Source organism: Anoplolepis gracilipes, chromosome 1 (genome assembly GCF_047496725.1).
Source record: "Anoplolepis gracilipes chromosome 1, ASM4749672v1, whole genome shotgun sequence".
Taxonomy (NCBI): Eukaryota; Metazoa; Arthropoda; class Insecta; order Hymenoptera; family Formicidae; genus Anoplolepis; species Anoplolepis gracilipes.
In genome coordinates, this window is record NC_132970.1 from 9,875,607 (window position 1) to 9,899,170 (window position 23,564).

General features: G+C 34.5%; 1 protein-coding gene across 3 annotated transcripts; it reads left to right on the forward strand.

Annotated features, from left to right (window-relative positions):
• Nucleotides 1–1,111: 1,111 nt before the first annotated feature.
• LOC140671941 (uncharacterized) lies at nucleotides 1,112–23,304 on the forward strand. Of its 3 annotated transcripts, none has more exons than XM_072903701.1 (11): nucleotides 1,113–1,483; nucleotides 12,118–12,462; nucleotides 12,852–13,238; nucleotides 13,866–15,326; nucleotides 15,444–15,682; nucleotides 16,054–16,306; nucleotides 16,414–17,133; nucleotides 18,027–18,491; nucleotides 19,228–19,665; nucleotides 19,958–20,569; nucleotides 20,764–23,304. In XM_072903701.1, exons 1-11 carry the CDS (start codon nucleotides 1,481–1,483, stop codon nucleotides 22,234–22,236), a joined length of 6,396 nt encoding a protein of 2,131 aa, XP_072759802.1. In that variant the 5' UTR covers nucleotides 1,113–1,480; the 3' UTR covers nucleotides 22,237–23,304. The 3 variants fall into 3 exon arrangements, with proteins under 3 accessions (XP_072759796.1, XP_072759802.1, XP_072759812.1); XM_072903711.1 differs by having other exon boundaries at nucleotides 19,967–20,569; XM_072903695.1 differs by having other exon boundaries at nucleotides 1,112–1,483; nucleotides 13,866–15,682.
• The last annotated feature ends 260 nt before the right edge of the window (nucleotides 23,305–23,564 follow it).

A 23,564-nucleotide genomic window follows, 5' to 3' on the forward strand; every position in this document is an offset into this window, starting at 1 on the left:
GCAATATCCTGAGAGTAGCAGCGCGCGAATCATGACGAGAGAACTGACGATACGTTCTAGACGCAGCCGATGCGTTTCTTAATCCCGACGTTCGCACGGAGCCTGATTTCCTTCCTGCGGGCGAGAGGATCGTAACAGCGCATATTTCCGTAAAACTCGACGAACTGACCGACTCACGATTCCAATCAGATGTTGCATAAGAACGAGTAACACGCGCACACCTCTCGCGTTCGCCTCTCACTTCTCTCGCTCGCCTTGCGAGCTCCGGTCGAAGTAATGCAGTTCTCTCTAAAATCTATTCTAAACTGCATAATCCCAAACATATAATTCCAAACAAAATTCTATATGCAACTTAATACATCTTAATAAAATACATGGAAAACATTTACAAAAATTAAAATTATTAAATTAAAACTGTCTCTATTGTCTGGAATTAATTTAATGTTTGTGTATCATTTTTTTCAAATATTTATCATTTTATTAGAGTAGATTAGATATTTTGAAATTTTATATCAGTATAATACAAATACGAAGAAAAATTGATAAAAAATAATATCAAATCGATTAATTCCATCAGTCTAATAAGTGCACTACAAGTCTGAATATTCAATATGCCTGATGACAGAAAATATGCTTCGAGTTTTAAACACGACATACTGTAATCGGATCATCATGCAAAAGAAATCAGAACACATGTAATAAATGTTACGGAACGCGATTATATGTATAAAAAAAATGTTCCTAATAAAAAATGCGATGTTCTTATATTATATTATATCTTATATTTCTTATCTTACTTATTATAATATTTTTACAAAACAAAGTGTTTTATTTATTAGAATTTTATATCTTAAAGAAAAATTAACCAATAAAATAAAAGTAGATTTAATTATTTGAACATAATTCTTTCTATTCTGTTATAGAATAAGAATGATAATTATCAGTTTATTGAACTGATTGAATTTTATCTTTTTTAGAGTGACATTCAGTCCCAATGCAGTGATACCATGGGGCCAACCGAAAGAGAGGCTTTCTCCTGGATCACGGTCCGCCGGTGGTACCCGCGAGTTCTCCATCTGGAGGGGATATCTATATAGCCTGTCCATTCTGGGACAGCCCGTTCAAACTGCTCGTGTTCCTAAGACCGCACGTGTACTACCGTCGACAAAAAAAGCATACGCACGTTGACGTTTTTGCTCCAAGCACGCGAAAAATAAACGGAGATAAATACAAAGTGACAAGATAAAATCGGGTCCGATTAAGTCCGATAGGATCGGAATACGGCACGGGGAACATGTGCCAGTGGTGCAATGTGAGCGAGTGCAAAGGGCGCGATCAGTAAATAAAGCGGAAATCGTTCCGAGTTTGTAGGTGCGAGAGAGAGAGAGAGAGAGAAAGAGAGAAGAAAGGGCGTGAGAGGAACGGGCAGTAGGTCGAGGGTGGTGCTGTGGTGACCCAGCGCCAAAGTACAATACACACAATGGTGAGTTCATGGATATCGTTGGGGTTGCGGTAGACCGCGTGCGTGAAAGCCTGCGTTCAAAATCTTCAAATCCTACATTCGCACAAATCATAGCTATTAGTATAATTTATGTACTTATGGCTATAATAGATGTAAAATAGTGGACACAGAATATCTTCAAAAAAGATTATATTAATATGTGTGCATGTGTAAATTGATAAATTGTATTTTGCGCGACATATTTTACTTTCACAAATAAACGTTCATATGTGTTGACAGATAATAATGCGACAAAATTTAATTAATTTATAATAATTAATTTATAATAATTATAGAGGAAAAATTTCTTGAAACGATATATGAAAATTTTTCTAAAATATAAAGCCGGATAAAAACACGTTAATCACTTTTCTTCACTTTATATAATACACAATAATAAAATTAATTTGATATTAATTCTTATTTTTTATCTTTCGTAGTGAAATATAAATCATTACATAATTTTAAGAAAAAAAGAAAAGATAAAATTTAATTCTATATAAATTTGAATGAATAGCTTGCATTCAATCGTAGACGTCTATTAACGTCTTATATATTATCCATTAGCGTATATTATCAAAGTAGTAGAAAGTAACATTTCTCATTGATGTTCGGCCTCTCTAAAAAAATAAAAGGTGCAACTATGAGAAAATCCGTACATGACAACTCTTTTACTTGTTATTTATATACTTTCAATGTGAATTTCAATATATTTAAAAAAGTGAAAAAAATAATACAAATGATTTCTTCTTATAATTGTGTGTATGTGTGTGTAAGTTGATTTAAAATTATTTCATCACTTTGACTGAAGAAGAAGCTTATATCATTTTTAAAAAGAAAATATTTTAAAAGTAAAAATAACAAAAATATATAAAATTAAATTGTTTATATAAATAGTAGAATATAATATAAAGTATTTTAGATATTTCTCTGGGTTCTTAGAAATGTCTATAATTGATCCCTAAATATTTATAAATTCATGTAAAATTTTTTTTTAAATATACGTAAGCAAATCGAAACATTCAGAATATCGGCGATTGCATTCCTTTATCTTGGACGACGGGATAATTGTAAAATAGACCAGTGTGTCGATGCGTCTCCCGCGTTACTACGCTTTCTAATTTGCGCTCTGTATGCCGATACTGCAAAATTTCACAGTACATAATTTACGATTATTAAACAACTTAAGAAATATTTTATTAAGTATTTAACATTTTGTACGATATAATATTTGAGACCTAAAAACATATCTTTATATAATGCGTAACAAATAAATTATTCCTTTACAGATAATTTATACATATTAATAAAACGCTCCACTTTTTGTTTAAAATTTATGCATACAAAGATATAAGCACTGTTCCGCTCAATCAACTATAATTGGGCCATAGTATGCCGTATGTAATTTATGATTCTTTTTCCGCGTAGTAATCATCGTGACTGTAGCCTATATTCACGCTTTCATGCTTAAACACAGAACTTATTATTTAAAGAGAATACCGTACAAAATAAAATAAACGATTATGTACAAAATGTGCCACAAAAACAACTTGAAAGACATGTCAAATTTTAATTAGCGTTTCAAAGCAAACGGCGCACTAATTTAGGAGGATCGCCAAATTCATTGCACAAAAAATGGAAAGAGAAAGTAGAGCGACTTCTTAAATGAAATATCATTTTTCGCACGTATCAATAATGATCGTCAATGCCTTTCCTTAAAAAAGCACGTTTCACGAGTATCAGGACCTCGTTTCTGCCCTCAGAAAGATAGATAGTTGGATAAATTGTATAACTTTGATTAACTATCTTCTATATAAAGGTGAAAAGTTCCAACATATATATATATAGAGAGAGAAAGAGAATTTCTAAGGGATCCGTAATTTAATTTATAAAGATTATTTTTTCAATTAGAGTTCTGTATGTTCGATATGTAATGAATTTTGTAATGAAAATTGTACTAAAAAATTAAATTTTAATATAAGTAATTAAATTTTTTACTAAAAATTTATATTCTAATAGAAGATAATTATTTCTTCAAGACTTCGTAGTTTCTATATTTGAAGAAAATAGTTAACCACCAAGAAAAAATGAGGATATTCGTACATATACTCCTTCATCATCGAGAGAAAAAGAAGAACCGAGAAGAAAGAACGGCCAGAGACGCGATCGAGAGGATCGAGAGAGGAGGACGGTCGCCGACCTCCTGAATTGCGACATAAGGAGCGAAGAGCTGTTCACATACTGACCCGCATTTCGTGCCCGTCGGCGAACTGAGCCCGCGACTTTGTCTATTATTCGATTTTCCTCTGCGAGAAGATGGCTATACAAGCGATTCCTTTCTTCCAGGGTCGTTTCGACGGGATATCTGAATAAAATCTGAATCTGTATTCAATCTTTCCGATCACGTAATTTAAAACTCGAGCTATCAATTCCAGATTCACTTGCACTTATCATGCAGTCGGAGATTTATTCAATCAGGATGGACAAAAGTATCGGTATTTTGTTCTATAGAGACATATTCTTTTTGCATCTAATAATAATTAAATATCTAACCACCGAGAAAAACAAAACTATAAAATTTATTATTTGACTTTGTATTTTTTCAATTAACGTGGAATTAAATTTCTATATTTATACGCAATTAAGTCAAACGGCATCGTCTATTTAAATTAGATTCATTTCATAGTTTGCACCAAATCCATTATGTGTGTGCATGACATCGTGTTTAATTTGCTAATTGCGTTTGTATATTTAATTATTGGTAAAACATATATAGGTCGTAATTAATTAAACACATTCGATTTTGAGAGAGTTCGTTGTCGTACCAAATGTTTTAAAGGGAACATTTCTATGTAGAATGAATTTTAGTCTAATAATTCCACAAAAAAAAGTGTTTCGCTAATAAATATGTTCAGTGTATTCTGCAGATAAATATTTCTTATATTATTAAAAAAAATTTAATTTCTTTACTTTAAATCGTGTCAGGTGATAATTAATGTAATCATAATTCTGGAATGTTCTATAATGCTAAAGTTTTCTAAGCAGTTAATGACTATATATATATATATATATATATATATATATATATATATATATATATATATATATATATATATATATAGGGAAAACACGTTCTAAGACGAGGCATTACTAATATCTAAATAAAGCTTATAAAGTTGCCAAAGTATTTTAAAAGTTTTACGAAACAGGTATGATGTTGAATAGAGAAAAGATCCTCCTATGCTGAAAGGTCAGTTGTAGGCGGAAGTCCGTGCTGACAAAAGTCTAAGTTAAGTGGCACGTAACTGGGCGAAGAAAAGGAATCCTCGCCCCCGTCTTGTTAATACTTCCATCGCGTGCCGCTCTCGCGAGCTATAATAAATGAAACTAGGAAAAAATTGCGATCTTTACTACTCTAATTACATTTTGCCGCGATCAAGTTGCACGTCACGCTGCTGACACCCAAGCAACCAAGCCTCATTTGGTCTCGCAAAAAAAAAAAAAAAAAAAAAAAAAAAAAAATTATTTCCAGAAAACTATTCGTGGAGAAAAAAAATATTCAATTCAATTCCTTATGTAATGCATAATAATTTTATTAAATTATATATAAAAGATATTTTTATTTTATCGAGAGAGATATAAGAAATGCTTATATTAGTTTTATAATAAATTAAATATCATCATCATGAGCGCACAGAAATTTCTCAAATATCTCAAATACATTATTTAGACAGAAGCATAGACAAAGGTTATGAACCTATTTATTTTAATTCTTCTGCAAACAAATGTTGCGGAGGTACTGAGAAAACTCATTTGCCGAAGTTAAAGTTTGTTACGTCACAATACTTCCCTATATGCCACATCAATCATCATCGTAGATTGTAAAAGCTCGCACTATGGCGTGCGAACGATACTCACGCAATCACGATTCACGTGCGATTAATTCCGCAATCGTCCTCCATACGAATCTCACGATCGCATCCTGCTCAACGATCTCGCGATGTCATTATCTTAGCGCGATATGCCTTGAGAACAACGACGAAATCTTTTCGGACTAATTAATATATAAATTAATTCAGAATTTCAAATTTGACCGAATAAAATAAAGGGATCTTCGAAAGAAAATGCATATTTCTATCAGATAAAAGATCTTTGTCTACTTTTAGATTAAGCAAATCTCACATTATGCGATATTGTTCTTCCGTTATAGGCGTAACTCGTACAATTTCCTTCATTTCCGGCAGGGTGCTATTTATTTTCTTTTTATAGTAGGAAGTCGCACCGAGTAAGCGATCTTCCGCGATAATCAGACAACAACCGTTGCGAATGAGCTTGTCTCGGTGCAACGCGCTCGAGGTGGAAGCCGAAAAAGTTTGAAGGCGAAAGTAAAGGTGGAATATATACCGCAAAGAAAGTCGACGACAATAAGTGGCACGACAAGGCGTCGACCATCGGATCGGATCGCGCATGTGAAACCTGTCGATAATCCTCTGATAGGAACTGGTCAAGTATATGTAGATCGATTCCTACCTGAGAAAAACATTCTATTTATATGTATTTACTCGCGTCAAATAGAGTGATAAACTGTATTTTCTTAGAGATATAAATATACGAGAATCTGCGTTTCTTCGAGATATAAATCTGCAGTATATGTGTTTGTTCAACCGTAGAGAAAATAAATCTGTACATATCCGGATGTCCAGATATCGGTCTTCTCAAAGAAAACAATCGTCTTATTTGTTGCCTTTGCATATTGCATCTAACTAAGTCTTCATCAGATAAATTCACTGTAGCTGGTTACATGCAGAAAGAACAATAGGCTGTTGTAATTATAATGGGTACTTTCCATTTAGCGACACAAGTCGGCACAAATGTCATTCTGTCTTTGTTGTTATTGTATGTTGAAAAAGGATAGAGAATAACAGTTGTATCAATTTATGTCGCTAAATGGAAAGCGTTCTATAAGATTAGACAATGTCAATTTGAAATGTATGTATTTAAAGCATGTTTTTAAAGAGAGAGAGATAAAGAGAAAGAAAGACCGTTTTAATAAGAGAGATGTAATTTTCTTGAATAATTTAATTTATTAATTTATAATGTTACATAATAATTAATTTTATATATATATATATATATATATTTATAATAATTAATTTAATAAGTTTGTATAAATTTTTTCTTAGATGAAAGAACATAACCTTTGTCTATGCTCTTTAATATTAAAGTTTTAAGCTTGCTTTAAAGTTATTTAATATAAGAAAAATAAGAGATTACTACAAATTAAATTTTTACAAAACATTTTTGTTTTAAAAATTGGTTTATAAAAATATAGATTTAAACTATTATGATATATATTTTTATTTTGACAAATTATTTTTATTTTTATAAATATTTTTATGCCTAAAAGTTAAAAAAACTATTGATTCAATTTTCTTTGCATAGTAATTAAGCACAGAGCGTAACGCGCTCTTGTATAATTTCCACAACGAGATATATATTTTACGGTAAGTCACGATTGGGAGATACAATCGCGAAGTATAATACTATTTCTGAGTTCGCGTGTAAAGATCATCTAGAAGAAACATTCGATCGAAACTTATATCGTCCACTAATATATTTCTTTTAGACATGGCGGGCGCCCTCTCGAAACCCTAGAAACGAAAGTTCGCAAGCAAGAGAATAGTGCAAACGTGTAAATAGAGCGTGAAATTCCGAAGGCCGCAAATATGACATTTTTACGGTACATTCGATCCGATTACGCACGAACTACTTACTACATATATGTCGCTTTCAAGACTTCCAGAACTTAAGTAATACTTAAATAGAGAAACACATATCCGGGTATGAATGAAAAGATTGGCAACCTTTCTAATCTTTTTTTTACACATAGCATTTACGCTAATAAAAATTTGATCATTTTTTTTAATTATAATTAATTTCAGTATAAAATTTAAAATTGATACAATGTATCTCTTATCGCCTTTTCAGATATCTATATCATTGAGATTTATAAAATATATTATTTAGTTTTCAAATCAATATTTTTTTAAATTTCCCAAGTGACAATCTCAACTGGACTTCTCGTCTCAATTGATTATTTAATCCCTCGACGCGACATTAATTACTTTATATCAGGCAATCTTTTTATATTACATATTTTTAAGGGAATTTTTAAAGAAACATTTAAAAATGCAACGAAATGAAAACTCTGATATAGCAGTGTAGTAGTTCGACTTTAACTCTCTCAATGTGTTAAAAGCAACTACTATATGTTGGACTAAAGTGACGATATCGAGACCGCGCCTTTTTCCGAAGATACAAGCTAGCTTCTCCTTGTGCGTGGAGAGAAAGGTGTTCGACCTCCTTTTTAACACCGTCCCCGGATCCGGCATGCAGCGAACACGAACGATTGATAATTGCACACATTACCGGCGGAATTGGCTGGGCGATGTTACGAGCGAAGTTCAAACGAGACCGAGGAATATCGCCTCATGCTTTACGCGCTCCTCCGTCGAGAGAAAGTCATTTCTTTCTACGGCCACACAGCCGTATCAGATCAGATCGTTTCGCAGTCGCACCCGGGGCTGAGAACGCGTGGGATATTGACTAGGATTGAAAACGGAATTGCGATATGATGCTACTATCATCACGGCATACTTTCAACCGTGTAGTTGGAAAAATGCCTCTCGAGAAATTTCTTCAAGTAGCACTTTTTCCAGATATGCATTTCTCAACGGTTACCTATTTTACGGTCAAATAAATCATCAAGGAATCAAGAATATATTCTTTTTCAATATTAAAAATAAAATATTTGTCAATATATATTTATAATTATATTTTCCTTCTTGCGAAAGCAAACTTTTCCTGGTGTCCGCCAAATACGATCGAACTATGTAAATCTCTGTCGGAATTTCGTCGCTACGCTCAGTATGTGCGAACGGAAGTTCCGGGGACGGGATCGATTTCTTTTCTTTTCGACCCTGGAGGAACTCTGTCTGCACGAATAGCAACATTATTTTACACTCGATGGATTCGTTTCTAAAACGACCGGTCGGAATGCGCCTGGATAAAATCGCGAAGAAAGCAGAAAAATCGCGCGCTGTATCCGACACGCAACTTCCGTAATGAAAATTGCATTGCGCCTCGTGTATGCATCGCGGCTCGTAATCAAAATCATGTCAGTGGCACGCAGAGCTGACGCTAGTTCGAAAATTGCTATAATTCTTCAGAAAACCCGCGAATACTTCATATTGCTTACGTTCACCCCATGGATGATATCATTATTCTCGATGATATCATTATGTAGACATTAATTGCACCGATAATATCAAATAAGATAATATCGATAAAGTGCTTTAGCTACTCGAACTATTTTTTCGAAATTATCGTTGACTGTACTGACCATATACTGACAAAATTGAAATTAAAGTAAAATTGATACGTATATAAATGTATCAAATCTCGCAAGTCATTGGATGATTCCGCACATCATACTAATAAATGGATAATACTACTGAATTATTATTCAATTATTCTTTTAAGTCTATCTTTCTATTAAATATTTTTTGTTAATCTAAAATGTGGTTTGTAAATGAGTTCTTTGATTATATAATAGTAAGTATAAGTATTTTTTCCTTTTTACAGTATTTCTACAATGTTTTTAAAGTACTTTAATGTAAATTAAGTTTACACGTTAAAAAACATTTCGATCTTGATTTAATAGATTTAATGAATTTAATTGACAAATTTATTCATTTTTTTTGTTACGCGTTTGCTTTCTACATAACTGCTCGTGTAATCCATCAATTTTCGTAAAAGCTTTGCTTCGTAACTTATGATCTCGTAAGATCCGGTAAAGAGTTTTCAAACCATTTATTAGAAATCGTATGCTATTTGATACGATTCACAGTTCGTTAGCTTGGTCATACTCCAGAAGTTTCACGATTCGCAGGCAACGTACGATAATAATACCAGCTCCAAATATTGATAATTGCAACGATAACGATAACAATAATATCTGCGGTAATCGTGATAGAAACATTAATAGAATAATTCGGCTATTGTTATCCGAACAATTATCATTAATAGCATACTGATTATGATACTGCTAAAGTTCAAATTATGTAAAAGAAAAAAATGTTCTTTTTTTCTAAATCTACTTACGTGTCATGATACTCTCACTGATATGCTCGAAGATAGATTCAAGGCAGCAGACCGTGTACATTTTCCGTGTCCATAACTAGAAGGTCGACTACATTCACTGGTACACCAGGTCACCCGATACTGCCTATAGATATATTTCCTGAAAAATATATCACATATAATATTAGAAACTAAATTAATATACAATTATAATGTTGTATATTCTATAATTAAGATCGTATATACGATTGAAAAGCAAATTAATCTTTGTCGTGTTTCCCAATAGAAATCTTTAAATTTTATTTATTATCGCGCTAGTGTTGATAAAAACTTGAACTATCTATATTAATAAATTACATGAAGTCACTAACAACTTTCCTTAATGTATCGGCATTACAGATCGCGTGAATGTATAAATATAGATGACAACTTTAGTGAAAGTTGTCTCTATATAATTCAAGAGAGACATACAAATCTGTTTAATGACTTGTGTGCTCGCAGGACTATTATTTTAATCGCGATTTAGTCTTATATTATTTATTTTACAAATGGATTAAAAGATCCAGATGTGATGAAGCTTATATACGTAAGTATATTACGGGAAACGGTTATCGTCGATTTATTTCTTCTTCTAACGATTTTTCTAACAAAAATAAAACGGAAAAAAACATTAATGCAACGGCAGCGTGCAAAGTCGCGGTAAATCAAATAGAAGCAAAACGGAAAATTGTATTGAAAATAGATATTGGGACAATTGTAAACCGTTGAACATTGTTTCGATATAACAATATGCGTCACTTGCATCTCCATTGAAGATAAACGATTGTACGTGGAACAAGTCAATCGTGAATTGCAACAGAAATCGAAGTCTCGCGATGTGAAATTTTCCTACATATATTCTATGGAAAATAAAATTATTATATTTATTTTTTATATATAATATAAATATACATATAAATATGTATAAATATATAAGTATGTCTAATATTTAATTTTTTTATTATTATTTAGCTATATAGTAATATTTCAAGTAATATTTCAATATTTTTTAATTATCGCTCGCATACCCGTTGTTATATGCATGTATGAAATATATATATATATATGTATTTACATTATACATGTATATGTATTATTTTAATTAAATTTATATAATTTTCTAATTAAAGAAGCAACGCAATTAATTACTTCTGATATTATTATTCGCATGTAATATTTCGTAAACTTATAACGATTAAAAATCTTTGAAGATTGTAATCTCCTCTAAAATATTTAATATATTTAATAAAATTATTATATTCATTATATAATTTAATTTGTATTATATTTTATAATGAAATTTTTATGACAACAAAAGAAAAATTAAATAAATATTCCATCTGTATAACATTAACACAAATTACTCAATAATGGATAATTACGCGTATTATTTTACTAATACATAATAATATATTTTGATATTCTTATCTAATAACCATCGAAGATTTAACAGTAGAAAAAATGAAATTATTTCTTGCAATGGAAGAAACAATTTATTCAAATATTTTTAATCGTCATAAGTTTACGAAATATTTCATGCAAACAATAATATCGGAAGTAATTAATTGCGTTGCTTCTTTGTCGTAGCTTTATCATATCAAACCGCAGATTCCACTAAAAGCTATAAAACTGAATCGTTACCATCTCATTGCTTTATAATAAATACTTTGCTTACTTATTCGCATTGTTATATAGACGCGGTGAGATTGCGGTTAGTTTCTTGTTATTTACTGCACAAGGCGTTACCACATTTTCTGTTGCTCTCTAATGCATTAGTATCTGATTCTTTGATGCATAAAATAATACGGTACTCATTCCGGAAAAGACTCCTTTATAATTGTCAAAGCAAAACAATATTCCGTATTTTCGATTATTAAGTCCATTTTAAACAATCTAATGTGTAATTTGCGACAGAATTCAATTTATAATTCTACGTATCGTATATCGCAATACATGATTTAGCCTGCATTTTGAAATTGCATTTATACCAGTCATAACGAATGGATTATTTTTTAAATATAAATTACGTTCCCTACACACACACACACACACACACACACACACACACACACACACACACACACACGCACACACACACGCACACGCACACGCCCACGCAAACGCACACGCACACGCACACGCACACGCACACGCACACGCACACGCACACGCACACGCACACGCACACGCACACGCACACGCACACGCACACGCACACGCACACGCACACGCACACGCACAAGCACAAGCACACAGACACGCACACACACACACATACACACATACAAACACACAAACGAAATGATGTCGATGTTGACCTAGATCCATTGTGAAAAGTCAATCAAAGCAATTTTACGCTGTCGAATATAACGCATGTGTCGACAGAATTAATTGCTTAGCGTCCACGATCAATTAATCGATAACGGTGATTTTAGATTGTGCGGAGGTGCTTCGCACCGACCGCGGTGTTCATCGTCCTAACATTGTTAGGCGAATTCGACCGAAGTGTGGCCGAGCGATGGTCACGACAAGTCTCTAATAGCGAATGGATCCCCTTGGCTAATCCAAGGGCTGTTCAACTACCACAGAACAATGCAGGAAACGGCCTTCTGTTAGCCAGCAGCACGCATCTAGCAAATCCGATTCAATCACTTGCATTACCGCCCGCTCTTCAGCAGCAATACCAGGAACAGCTGATTCAGCTGCAAAAAACACAGGAGAGTATTCAAAAGCTCCTACTGCTGCAACAACAGCTCAAGGCTCAGCAGCAACTTCTTCAGGTATAACGTCTTAGTTTCTTAGTTTATTATACCAACAATTAATAAGTTATAAGTAAGAAATACTTGATACCATTTATTAATTAGTTTCTTTTTTTTTTATATAAATTTTTTCATATAACTTATTTAGTCTACTTTTTATAATGTATAAAAAAGCTTGAGCTATGAAGAAATATAAAAAAATAACTCATAAAAACTTAAAAAAAAAAAAGTTTTTTTTTTATATAAGAAACAATTAAAAGTTAATAAAGCTAATAACAAAGATTTCCTCATTAAACGCGTTTTCTTTGACCTATGGATTATTTATTAAATTTGACGATCATTGAAAAATTTGTAAGATGTCGGTCGGTTTTCTTTTGCTTAATTTTTCAAATTGATTTTTGTGCAAACAGTCCCAGACATTCTTGCCTGGCGCTGAAGACGAGAAGCAGGCACTGCCGCCGAGTTCCTTAGGCAATTTGCAAACGGCACCCGAGTCCGTAGCGCAAGAAGCTTTAGTTCCGCCGCAACCATCCTCTGAAGCGCTTCCACCAGTATTTTCTGCTCAAAATTTCTTTATTCGAAGACCGGGACAAGTCCATCAAAATCTGAATAATAATCAGCAACTATCAAACTTACCTGCTCAGGGTCAAGTTGTACTGCAACACGGTGATGATACGCGAGAAGGATCTCATACTTATGTAACGAAACAAGGAAGTCAAAGACCCGACGGAAAACGTCTAAAAGAACGACCAAGTCCAGGATCGCAATCTCCTTTAATCGAAAGCAATGAGGAAGAGGTTTGTAAAAAGATGAAATAAAATGAGTAAAATCAACAACGATTCGCTCTCTTTCAAAACGCGTGATTTAACAAGTATTGAGTTCATTTAGATTGATTTCTATTTGCACATTTTTGCAATATTATCTGACTATCGTCAGATCAAACAGAATTAGAGCGTAAATGAAATATATAAGATACGCACATTAATGGAGCTAAAGGAGAAATTAAGTAAAGCGATAAATTGATCCGGTTTTTTATTGTTAGATGAAATTAAATACATAATAGTATAATAGTAATTAATTTCACCAAATTTTAGAGTTTTAGTAAAAAAGTATGTAGATTAAATCTTGATTTTAATTTAAACCGTAATTACTTACACACACTTTGATTTATATAATTGATATAATTTAAATATAATCATTATGCAACAAAATAAATATAATGCAATAAAAATTAATTTTAATTAAATCAATGTTTACGATGTTATTAGGTAATAATATACAATAATATTAATTAATGAATATTAGACCAAAAAGTCGCTAAGCTGGTAATTCAATTCGTTACACATTCAATATTAAATTATTCAATAATCTATAAACCAAGGATTAGACACATATATACTAACAATAATTGTAATATTTTGTAGGTTCAACTAGTGTACGTTCCGGCAGAAACTTTGGCGCAAACAGGACAACTAAAAAGGGGTCGCGGGAGAAAGCAATATCCCGTTCGTCAACAGTATCATCAGCGAGAGAATCAAAGAAACGTCGAACAAACTTCGCTCTCTCCCGATCAAGAAACCTATGCGCGGCAGGTGTTGCAGCAGATTCAGAAAGAGCACGAAGAGAAGGCGCAATTTTTAAAGGAGGAGCGTGTAAAAGAATTTTCTAGATTGAACGAAGAGCAGAAGGCACTCGAGCAAAAGGCGCGATTGCAACAGGAGGCTTTTCAAAGAGAACAAGAACTCTTGCGGCTGAAAGAAGCCGAGAAGAAACAGAAGGAGTTGGAAAAATTGGAAGAAATAGCGAGACAACGAGAATTGGAACGATTACGTGAAGTAAGAGAAAAGCAGAGGCAGGAGGAACTCGAACGACGACGACTCGCTGAACTTCGCGCTAAGGAAGAAAGCAGAGAGCGTGAAGAGAAACAAAAGCAGTTGGAACAGCAGAGGATTCTGGAAGGAACCAATTTCCAACAAAACGCTCAAGCTCAAGCTCTGATTCGTGAGCAACCCCATCGCCAGCATCTCGTGGACGGCACTAGGGTGAAGAAAATCCGTGGTAGACAACGTCAACGGGTTAATCAATATCAAGAACAGCCAAACTACCACGAAGTCACGACCACGCCGTCACCTAATCAACCTCCTCTCTCTGTTTACATGGGCAGTCCCAGCTCTAATCTAGAATCCGTCAAAGTCACCGATGTTTTGAAGATATTGAAAGACGCGAAAACCATTGCCGTTCTGGATAATGTCGGCCCCAGTGCTCCACAGGTCTTCGTGGGTCCGTCAAATCTGGATCCTCCTTTCGGTTACGCCAAGTTCGATCTTCCCTATCTGTCGGCGATCGATCACAATAGAGTGGAGCGCAAGGTGGACAAATTACCTTTCTTTGTAGCTCCGTTGAGCTTCGATCCGCCACCAGGTTACGCTAAGATTCCGTTCCCTGCGCCGCATATCGGTTCGGTCGTGGTCAACACCCTATCGGACACGTCTTCGGATTCAAACGCACAAGAAGACGAACAGAATCCTAGTCCTACGTCGTTGATCGAACCGAATTCTTACAACAATGCCGATCAAAGCGAATCCATCGCTACTACCACGCCTTACGAATCCTCGACCCCTCAGAACTTTTCCCCAGAATCCAGCAGTGCGAAGTACGAATCATCGTCATCAGGTTCCAGATTTAGATTCAGACAGTATTACGATAATAACCCGACCTCCGTAATCAGCACGTCATATTACGATGAACATTCGAAGACGAAGCCAAAGCAGCCTTACTACGAGCAAGAATCCAAACCGATTACTCATCCTCCCAAATTTGACACGACGGATAGCTATAGACAAGAGATATCTTATTCTAACACGCCAAGTTTTCAGGACGAAACGGTAAGTCCGCATGATCCTTTCACGAAGAAACAAGACCAGGCAGCTCATCAATTGGCGCTCATTAATCAGGAGCTTGCCCAGCAAAAATATAACACTGCCGTACAATATCACTTCCAGGCTAATCTAGGTGAATCGTACGACGCCAATGACGTCAGAGCGCCAGTTGGACCGACGCAATATAGCTTACCAGCAGAATTACCGCCGATTTCCCCGCATCTACCGGGCTTAGTAAACTCATTATTGGATAAACAAGAGGAAAATCTTCCTGTCGTTTCGACGCCGCCACCAACGACCACCACGCCATTAACGACAACAGCTCCTCGTGTAAGCTCCACGACTTACAGGCCTCGAGCAAGGTAAGCGTATATATTCAGATATGTGTATGTGTGATATCAAATATATATCATTAATTTATAACTTTTTGCATAACAATTTTTGTAAGATAGTTTTTCTTGTATAAAATATTTCTTTTCCTTTATTTAAATTATTCCGATTTTATCATACACTTTTATATTTTGTATTCAAGATGATGCATATCGTAATATATCGAACATAAAATTTTCTCATATAAAAATTCCACGTAAAACTCTCTTTTATGCTATCTAAATATAAATAAAACATCTAAAATGTCTGTATAACATCAATAACAATTTTTGGATTTTGTCATGAATTTCAACATGACATTAATGTATTATAGAAATATGTATATCAAATCGTATTTACACAGGGGCAGAACCGTACCTACGAGACCCAAAACAACTCAGACACCTAATAACAAAACCGATAAAGCACGAAGACCGACGTACAACAGATCTAAATCTAGATTTTCGACTACTACGGAGGATTATCACGAGACCTCTTACGAACCAACGAAAGGAAAAATACCAGAGACCACGCAAAAGTATAACGCAATAGAACACAGAAGACCAACTCCCAGAACGCAGAAATACAAAAATCGAGATAGAGCGAATTCTCAGTCGGTACGATTAATCTTTAATCTCTCTCTTTCTGATTTTGAAATCTTAGATTTCACGGGAAACATAAAGTATCCGTTAATATGTAAACATTATCGTTTTAATTTATTTAGATTCAAACTCACCAAGTGGCCAGCTATGAGAATTATTCAACGCAAAGTGATTCAGAAAACAATGCATCTCCCGATGTATTCTCGCCGACACGTGCATCCACCTCCAAATTCCACCAAAAGGAAACCTCTCTGTCGGGAGTAAGCGATTATACTCGTGAGAATTATCCATCGACCACTCCCACACAGACCGAAAATTACCCGCTCTTGCGCGAGATACAGCACAGCACGTTAATGTCCGACGATTACTCCAAGAGTCAAAATTACCCGCAAAATCATCCTCAAGCTGTGCGCTATCATCAGGATGCTACATACAATCAAAACGGCGCCTTCGAACAATCGAGACTCGAACAGGCTCCGGTAAATGGATTTAATTATCAAATTACAAATGAGAATTCACCAAATCAGAATATTCCCCAGAGACAGCAAGAGTATTCGCGTTATCAGGAAAATGCCAACTACAATCTGGCCATCACGGAAGATCCGCGAATCAGACCTGGCGAGGAACATCGATATTCTCCAATTTACGAGGTCAACGCGGCGCAAATTCAACCGGATAACATTGGTGGACAGAATTCGTTCCGCAATATTAACGACGGCAAGATCGAGGACGGCGCGATAGAAGCTGATCCGAGTGCATCGCCGATTTTTATTCCGCTCCAGCAAAGCAAACAAGAAGACTACGAGTTGCAGATTCCCTCTACAGAGGCATCTATTATCGAAGTATATATGTGAAATTGATATTATTAATACCTAGACGTTTTGCATACGAATGCTTCAATTAAAATGCATTTCTTAGAGGCATTATTATATATAGAAGATTTTGTAGAATTTCATTGAAATTTTACAAAAGATGCAATAAATAATAATTAATTGTTAAAATCTTACATTTAAAAAAATTTTCTCATTTTGACACAAATGAAAAAAATAAGTTGCCATATAGAAATAATATAATATTGCAATATTATGTGCACGAATGTGTTTTCCTACATATATTTAGTATTCAGATATTTTTCTACAAATAGTAGCTATTCGAATGAATCTTACCCGACGTTGCTCAGGTTTTTTATATTTTATTTGTGAAAATGTAAAAATCTAATAACAACAATAAAATTAATGCATAGTGATATGAGGCGAGTTTTTTAATTCATCAATTGACTCGCCCATAATTTAAATTCATTTAGATTCATTTTGCCTTGCTACACTAAATATATACATGTATTATTGCAACATGACTAATTTATTATTCTAAAGCTCTGCGATACACAATATTTTTTATTTTCCTGGGGCAAAAATGTATAAATATTTTAACGTACCTACTTTTCTGGAACAAACAATATATAGTTGACTGTGGGAAAAGCATAGACTTATTTAAATTATCACAAAGTGTCAAGAAGAAAGAGGAAATTATGATCGGATATCCAATATGATAGTTTATATTTTACACAGAATTCTAGAGAATAACTACCCGAAATTTAATCCAGATTCGTCAAAGAGTTTAGGAACTTATAGGGAACATACAAACAGACATTCTATATATATTTATAAACTATAGATTTATAATATATTTTTTTATGTAATATTTAAATATCACATTTTAATTGTTTTCATTTTAGATTCCTACGACCAGCACGACCACTCCAGCGCCTGTAATAATACGTCAGCGAGTTCGAGGTCGATTAAGTGGTCGCACTCATCAGGATTCCGCGATTCAAACGCGACCTCGAGGTTCCCAGGACGAATATGTTCGTTTCAGCGTCGTGAATCACGATTCCAGTCGCGGTTCGAGTCACAGAAACCGCGATGGATCGAGGACGAAAGTACGCGCACGCCCGCAAAATCACGGATCGCAAGTGCAGACTGAGGGTAACGAATATATAAAGATACACGCTCAGCAGCAGAGGTTGATCGCCACTACTACACCGTCCACAACGACAACTACAACCACGACCGCCCGCACTGAGGAAGAAGACGTCGATTATGGATTTATAAGGCCGCCGAGCTTCCGTCCGGTGCAACCGGTGCATCCGCTGGATAACAGATTCCAAACACCCGTTACATACAGACCTGCTTTATCCGAAGTACGTTTCTCACAATGTATAGAAAAAAGAAAAATGTGTAGTTTCAAAAATATAAATTAGTTATAGAGTTTAATGTTCAATTAAATTTCAAGCAACTGTCATATTTCAATTAGAATCTGTACTAATTTGGACAAAATATTTGCTTTATTTTTCAAAAATATAGCTTTTACAAAAAAATATTATGAAAAACTATTTCACATTTCACAAACTATCTATCTTTATGACATAAATCATATTTTCGCAATTTTAAACGACTAAAGACTCATTCTTGTAATCTTTCAATTATCCAGGATAAAATTCTCACCTATTAAAGATAAATGTAGTTAATTTTTTTGCAGATTTCTGTTATAATTTATATAGTTTATTACATATACATATACACACTTATTATCAGTTAACATATATCATATAATTTTATGATTTTATCTATTATATTCTATCGATGTTTTGTTGTATACGTTAATTATTTATTTATTTTTTATTAAAAAGCACATAAAGTTTTTTAATTTATTTTTTTTAATATCATCTCTCTTTAGATATTTTAAAGTAAGACTATTGTGTAACTCATCAATCTTTTCCTCAATCATCTAAAATTTTTCAATATTTTCAATATTACACAAAAGTCACTTTTCACGAACACATTATGAAACTTTTGTGTGAAACACTTCATCAATCTTCCCGTCAGCGTACTATATCGCACGGGAAGCATTAATAAATGCGAATAAACACGTTGCAGATACAGCATATAATATCCAACGACGAGACAGCAGTGGAATCGAGCCCGAGTCATGTTTTGAAGAATCGTCCGAAATATAATAATCAGATACCTACTCGCCATCCGACCACGAAAATATTCACTACAACGACGGAAACTATACCTGTTGCAACGGTGTTGCCAGAAAGCACCGTATATACAGTGAAACCAAAAACGAAACCAGACGAATCGAAACAAACGAGGATACGAGGAAGAATCCGTCGACCGGGAAAAAAACGCACGGAATCCGGTCTCGAGGCAAACAACGAACTACCACTGGACGAAAACTATCCTCGAATAACGCCGGAACAACTGCCAGTGACAAGACAACAATCTCTTTACGATGATAATTTCGATGTGCCGCAATTCGTGCCAAATCAGAATCGACCGACTCAGTTCTACGAGGAGAATAGCGAAAACGTAAGTAAATTCTCTAATCGTGACTCGCTTTAAAAAAAAAAAGAAATGTCATTAATAGAAAGAATTATTCAATTATTAATAGATATAATTAGTTAATTATTTATAATTTATATGTATAATTAAAACTAAAATTTTTCTTTTATTCAAAACTTAAATGATAATGAAAATCTGTTACGCTATTGCAATATTAATTTTATATTTATATTTAAACTTAATTTTTAATATTTTTTTAAAAGATGCGATTACTTCTCTCTGAACTACTCAAATGTAACGCACGCATGTATGTTTTCAGTATCCACAGGAATTTATTCTAAACTTTGGTAATCCGCCGGAGCAGGTTTCACGAGAGGAATATGATCAGACCCAACTGGCCAGTATTCCATCAAGTAAGTATAGTCATTCGGATCGCGTGAGCGGACACCCTGGCGGTGACATTTATGGTGCCGAGAGTCAATGGTCTACGAAGCTGTCGAAAACATCGTTCCAACCGAGTTTCGCCTCGAATCGCGTGGCCGACGAGTCGAAAAGGGAACGGAGCAGGATTCACGACGATCAGGAAAACGGAAACGCGCCCGAGATTATTACGGCCGCGCCGGAAGTGCCTTCGGGTGTGACGGTGGTCGTTTCTTCTGACTATCAGAAATCACCGAACAAAGCCGGCGATTCGGACGCAATGATGGATGGTGCTGTTTTCGGAATGAAGACGAATGCGCAGGATCACACAGAGAAATTGAATGCTACAACGGCTTCAATGACGGCGGTATTTCAGGATCGAATCCAAAGCGATAAGGAAATGTCATTCGATGCGCAGAGTTGGATGAGAGACAAGGAAAATAATTCTACGGAACAGACAGACGATGACACAAAGATAAAAAAAATCACTGAGCCTCTTACCGGTAGAAAGGTAAAAAAGATTGTATCTGAAAATTAATTTTTTATCCATTAGTAAAATAATATATTTTTATATGATAAATATTTTCAATCTATCTACAAATTCAAAATAATTGTATTTTCTCCAATTTTACATATAAAAATTATACAATAATTTAATACAGTATAAAAATGAATAAAAAATAAATTGAAAAATTCATCTTTCAGACTCGAAGAAGAAGAGTCCGCGTGCGGGTAAGGCCCGTGACTAAAGACGATTTTGTCACTGCCGAATCCCAACATTTCAACTCCGCAGTGAACAGCCTGATTCAAGATAAGGATCTAAACAAATATAACTCAGTCCATGAATCGAAGTCCACCCTCCAACCGGTAACTATCGCAACTACAACAATTGCCACAGAGACGACGCGGAAATCTCTGCTGCAGGACTTTTTAGAAGAAATGCTGAAAAATGACGAGGTCTCCATTCCCACGCGCGTGACATTAATAACGGAATTACCCGATCGGACGATATTGACGCCAACGACGACGCCAATAACGACACCATACGTCCCTTTCAACAATGGCGAAGTGACGACTTTGAAGGATGACTACACACAGACTGGTGCAACGCTGACATCGAATACTGATGAAGAACGCGTTACGATGGCAAATAAAAGTTTAACCGGATGGAAAAATGATACTAAAGAAACGATATCTGAAACGTCTGAACAAACTGTTCGTTTGTCACAGGAAGAAACTAAAGCGCAAAAAGAAGCAAAATCCCAAGAATACTGGGATAAGAATTCTCAAGAAGATAAAAGTGAGGATAATTTAGAAAATGTTGAAATATACAGTCAAAACTATAATCTGCCATCGAATTATCCTGATAATTCAGAAAAGGAGTTCGAAGATACCATAGCGGAATTGACTAATTTTCCGAAAGAACAGATACAGAAATTGAGTGCCATCAATAAAGGAAAAGAACATATAATGACGTTAAAGAGGCATGAAGAAAATGTCAAAAAAAATAACGCGCACCCGAAGAATCACAGAAGTAAATGGAGCGAAGTAAGATACCCGTTAAACCTTGACAAATCGCCATCTACATTAAAACCGCAGGTTACAACGCCCATCCCCGGTATTGTCACGCGAAACGAGGGTGATTCCAATGTAAAAACACTTTCCGATTACGTAAAGGCCATCTTTGACAGCATGAAGAGTGCCGAGAATCAGCAGGAGGTAGAAGAAATTGCGAAAGTAGTCGAAGCTAAAAATGAGATTCCCGAAAGAGCGGATCAAATAATCGGTACGACTGACTCTTCGCGAGACATTTTTACCACGCAACATATCAATATTGAAGACAACGTGACTAATCCTGAAGAAGCGCAAGGTATCACAGAGACGACGATGAAAGAGAATATTATCTTCGAAACAACCACATTAATCCCGGACACGATCACGAATACGGCGGTATCGTCCGAAGAGACCGTAATAACAGAGCCTTCCACAACCACATCGACCACGAAAACATCGATTAGACGAGCTGCAGATACGGTGATTAGGGCGAACTCTACTCAGATGTTGGGCAAGGTGCTCAGAACCTCGACCACCACGAAGGTGTCTCACATGACAGAGATTTGTTATAGAGGTCGATGCGTAATGACGAGGCCCAAGATGGACGACGATATGCAAAGATGAGAAAAATTCGATGTAACGCAACGTTAGAAACGCCGATTGGATCAGTCCTTAGCACTTTCCTGTTCGGTTATTAAAGCCGATAATAATGTGGCATAAAACAATTTTTAGAACGGCAATCTATTTTTTTAGATGCCTATCGTTGCTGAAAAATGCAACGAAATAAAGTAATTTTTAAAATAATTTAATATTTTAATATTTTTAATAAATTAAAAAAATTGTATTTATTTTTATATAAATATAAGATTTATAAAAAAAAACATGTAAAAAATAATTATATAACAAAAATCAAAATCTAGCTGGACAGAAAAGTGTTTAACTGATACATTCTTTTAAATTATTTTTTTATATATTAATCGATATATATTATCCTTATGAATCAGATTTTCAAAAGCTATATTCGCGCGCTTCCGCAAAATTTTAATTATATTTTCGCATTCTTTTACATTCTACGTTCTCTCATGCAATAGAGAAAATTATTGTGTGATTTCTAACATATATATAATTATACTATTATTTTTATTGCGCATTCAAGGTTATAAAAAAATAGATATTTTATCATCACAATAAATTAATATTTTATTTAAAACATCGATCGCGAAATAAGATTCAGCGCGATAACAGAACATGAATTGATTATACGACTAAATTGCTTTATACGTCGTACGAAAGCATATAGAGAATGATCAATGTTCTTCAGCTGCACTTAAGAGAAGATATTTTATAGCTGGAAGATAAGGCATCGTTCAAGATGTCGCGACAAATTATGTGTGTCGGGGTTAAAGGCGAAATACCAACGTGATATCAGCCGTGAAAAGGGACTTCCCCTTCGGAAAGGAAATTCCGCGTCACTGGCGGCAAATCGATCGTCCGTCGGGACGCGTGCTTATAAAAAGGACGCCGAGCGTCCTTCCGAGCGAGATCGAAGCGCGAAAGCTCGACTTGGACGAGTAATCGTATATGGTATCGCTTTAAAAAATATATAGAGAGTTAAGTCTATTTAATTTAATTACACATACTCGTGTAAGTTAAGCGTGTAAGTATTCTAATAAAGATGCGAGAATGCAATAAATTATATACTTTAACTAATTCTTATTTTTCTCAAAGCAAAAAATATCTCCTTTCGAAACTGGATTCTCTTTTATTTACTCGAAAAAAAGATTTTTATGAAACTTTTTTATAAATTACTTCCAAATAAATATAAATATCTCGAATTTTTTTGAGCGAGTTTATAAATAGAAACTAGTTTCCAGATCTGCGCACTATTCTAGTAACTTTTCCTTCGCGTGCAAGTTAGCTTTAACGGCTTTAACCCTCGTGTCGACTAAAGC